General features: G+C 52.5%; 1 protein-coding gene across 1 annotated transcript in view; it reads left to right on the top strand.

Moving 5' to 3' along the window:
• The first annotated feature begins 564 nt into the window (after window positions 1-564).
• Window positions 565-3,041, top strand: part of TMPRSS9 (transmembrane serine protease 9) — a 39,795-nt gene continuing 37,318 nt past the window's right edge. Inside the window, exon 1 of the mRNA XM_037731024.1 lies at window positions 565-751. Within this exon, the coding sequence (XP_037586952.1) occupies window positions 610-751 (142 nt within the window). The 5' untranslated portion in view covers window positions 565-609. The remainder of the gene's footprint in view (window positions 752-3,041) is intronic.

The raw sequence follows: 3,041 nt of genomic DNA, 5'->3' as shown, positions 1-3,041 counted from the left end.
CCCACTTCAGCCTCCCCAAATGCTGGGATTACAGGTGAGAGCCACCACACCCAGCCAGTTACTCAGTGTTCCTCTAAGCCCACAAGTGTGGGGTACTTTGTTATAGCAGCTGTGGGAACCTCAGACTTACTCTTTCTAGTAATGGACCCGAGTAACCCACGGGAGCCCTCACCCTCATGCAGCAGTCCAGCCAGCAGTCAGATTTGATTTTTTTGTTTTGTTTTTTGAGACAAAGTCTCACTCTCTTGCCCAGGCTGGAGTGCAATGGCACAGTCTCAGCTCACTGCAGCCTACACCTCCTGGGTTCAGGCAATTCTCCTGCCTCAGCCTCCTGAGTAGCTGGGATTACAGGCACCCGCCATCATGCCCAACGAATCTTTGTATTTTTAGTAGAGCTGGGGTTTCACCATGTTGGTCAGGCTGGTCTCAAACTCCTGACCTTGTGATCCGCCCGCCTCAGCCTCCCAAAGTGCAGGGATCACAGGCGTGAGCCACCACGCACGAGCAGCTTGGCCCTTGCTTATGGGAAGAGAAGCGCCCTCAGCCTCTGACCCCGTGTTTCTGTCTTCTTGGGTGGCATCCAGATTGCTGTCTGCACGTGTCTGAGCCATGGAGTCCACCGTGGCTGACGTACACCTCGTGCCCAGGGCAACCAAGGAGGTCCCCGCTCCGGACGCCGCGTGCTGTCGAGCAGCCACTGTTGGTGTGGTGGCCACCAGCCTTGTCGTCCTCACCCTGGGAGTCGTTTTGGGTAAGTAGCTATGGGATTGGCTGGGTTTGCAAAACCAGGGCACATGTGCAAAGTCACCGGGAAGCAACTCGATGGTGTCTTCCGTGGTCATGAGTCGGAGGGCAGTGTCTACGCGTGGAACAAAGGCTGCGCCAGGTCAGTCGTGTGGACGGGGGGCGGAGCGGGTGACTGCCTCCCTGTGTCGCTTTTCCCAACGCAAGAAGCTCCTGAAGGAAATTTTCACAGCTGGGGTGACAGACAGAGAAACAGGGAAATGACCTTGGTTTAAATTTTGGCAAATCAGAAAAGTACCCAAAAGTATATATTTTTTTAAGACGGGGTTTCACCATGTCGGTCAGGCTGGTCTTGAACTCCCGACCTCAGGTGATCCAACCGCCTTGGCCTCCAAAGTGCTTGGATTACAGGCGTGAGCCACCACGCCCGGCCACCCAAAAGTATTTTTATTTTTATTTTTTATTTTTTAATTTTTTTTTTTTTGAGACGGAGTTTCGCTCTTGTTACCCAGGCTGGAGTGCAATGGCGCGATCTCGGCTCACCGCAACCTCCGCCTCCTGGGTTCAGGCAATTCTCCTGCCTCAGCCTCCTGAGTCGCTGGGATTACAGGCACGCGCCACCAAGCCCAGCTAATTTTTTTTTGTAGTTTTAGTAGAGACGGGGTTTCACCATGTTGACCAGGATGGTCTCGATCTCTTGACCTCGTGATCCACCCGCCTCGGCCTCCCAAAGTGCTGGGATTACAGGCTTGAGCCACCGCGCCCGGCTTATTTATTTTTTTTTAAGACAGGGTTTCACCATGTCGGTCAGGCTGGTCTTGAACTCCCGACCTCAGGTGATCCGCCCGTCTTGGCCTCCAAAGTGCTTGGATTACAGGCGTGAGCCACCACGCCCAGCCACCCAAAAGTGTTTTTAAAAAACTGAGCAATTGCCAGGCATGGTGGCTCCTGCCTGTCATCCCAGCACTTTGGGAGGCTGAAGCAGGCAGATCACCTGAGGTCGGGAGTTTGAGACCAGCCTGGCCAACATTGGGAAAACCCTGTCTCTACTAAAAATGCAAAATTAGGGCTGAGCACGGTGGCTCACGTCTGTAATCCCAGCATCTTGGGAGGCTGAGATGGGCAGATCATGAGGCCAAGAGATCGAGACCAGCCGGCCAACATGTTGAAACCCCATCTCTACTAAAAATACAAAAATCAGCTGGGCATGGTGGTGGATCCTGTAATCCCAGCTACTCAGGAGGCTGAGGAAGGAGAATTGCTTGAACCCGGGAGGTGGAGGTTGCAGTGAGCCGAGATCCTGACTCTGCAGTCCAGCCTGGTGACAGAGAAGACCGTGTTTCAGTGAATAAATAAAATTCAATTCCTGAACCCCACCAGCCACACTCCAACTGCCCTGTGGCCACGTGTGACCTGTGGTTGCTGCAGTGAGCGGTACAGATCTGGAAGATTCTATCATCGCAGAAAGATCTGGTGGGCAGTGGAGGTGTGAGACGAGATCACGGTGCGGTCACTGGCTTCCCACAGCATGTTAAAATCACCTTTTTACATTTAAATGATGATGAGGTTGATTTTATGATGATAAATGTTCATTCTGGCCGGGCGCAGTGGCTCACGCCTATAATCCCAACACTCTGGGAGGCCGAGGCGCGTGGATCGCCTGAGGTCAGAATTTCGAGAGCAGCCTGGCCAACATGGTAAAACCCTGTCTCTACTAAAAATAAAAACAAAACCAGAAAATAGCTGGGCGTGGTGGTGCACGCCTGTAATCCCAGCTACTCGGGAGGCTGAGGCAGGAGAATTGCTTGAACCTGGGAGGCGGAGGTTGCCGTGAGCCGAGATTGTACCACGGCACTCCAGCCTGGGCGGACAGAGTGAGACTCGTCTCAAAAAAAATGTTAATGTTAACATTTAAATGATGATAATTAACAGCAATTTTGGGGGAAATGCTCTTGGGTGGCAGAATGGTAAGCTGGTGATCTGAGAATCTTCCTGATTTTTTTTTTTTTTTTTTTTTTTTGAAACAGAGTCTTGCTCTGTTGCCCAGGCTGGAGTGCAGTGGCGCGATCTCGGTCCACAGCAACTTCTGCCTCCCGGGTTCAAGAAATTCTCCTGCTCAGCCTCCCGAGTAGCTGAGACCACAGGCACGTGCCACCACACCCAGCTGAGTTTTGTATTTTTAGTAGAGATGCGGTTTCACCACGTTGGCCAGGCTTGTCCTGCATTTCTGACCTTGTGATTCTCCTGCCTCAGCCTCCCAAAGTGCTGGGATTACAGGCGTGAGCCACCGCAACCGG

The sequence above is a fragment of the Cebus imitator genome, unplaced genomic scaffold (genome assembly GCF_001604975.1).
Source record: "Cebus imitator isolate Cc_AM_T3 unplaced genomic scaffold, Cebus_imitator-1.0 Scaffold375, whole genome shotgun sequence".
In the NCBI taxonomy this organism is placed as follows: domain Eukaryota; kingdom Metazoa; phylum Chordata; class Mammalia; order Primates; family Cebidae; genus Cebus; species Cebus imitator.
Note: the sequence above shows the minus strand (reverse complement) of the source record. Positions and strands in the feature narration are given on the sequence as shown.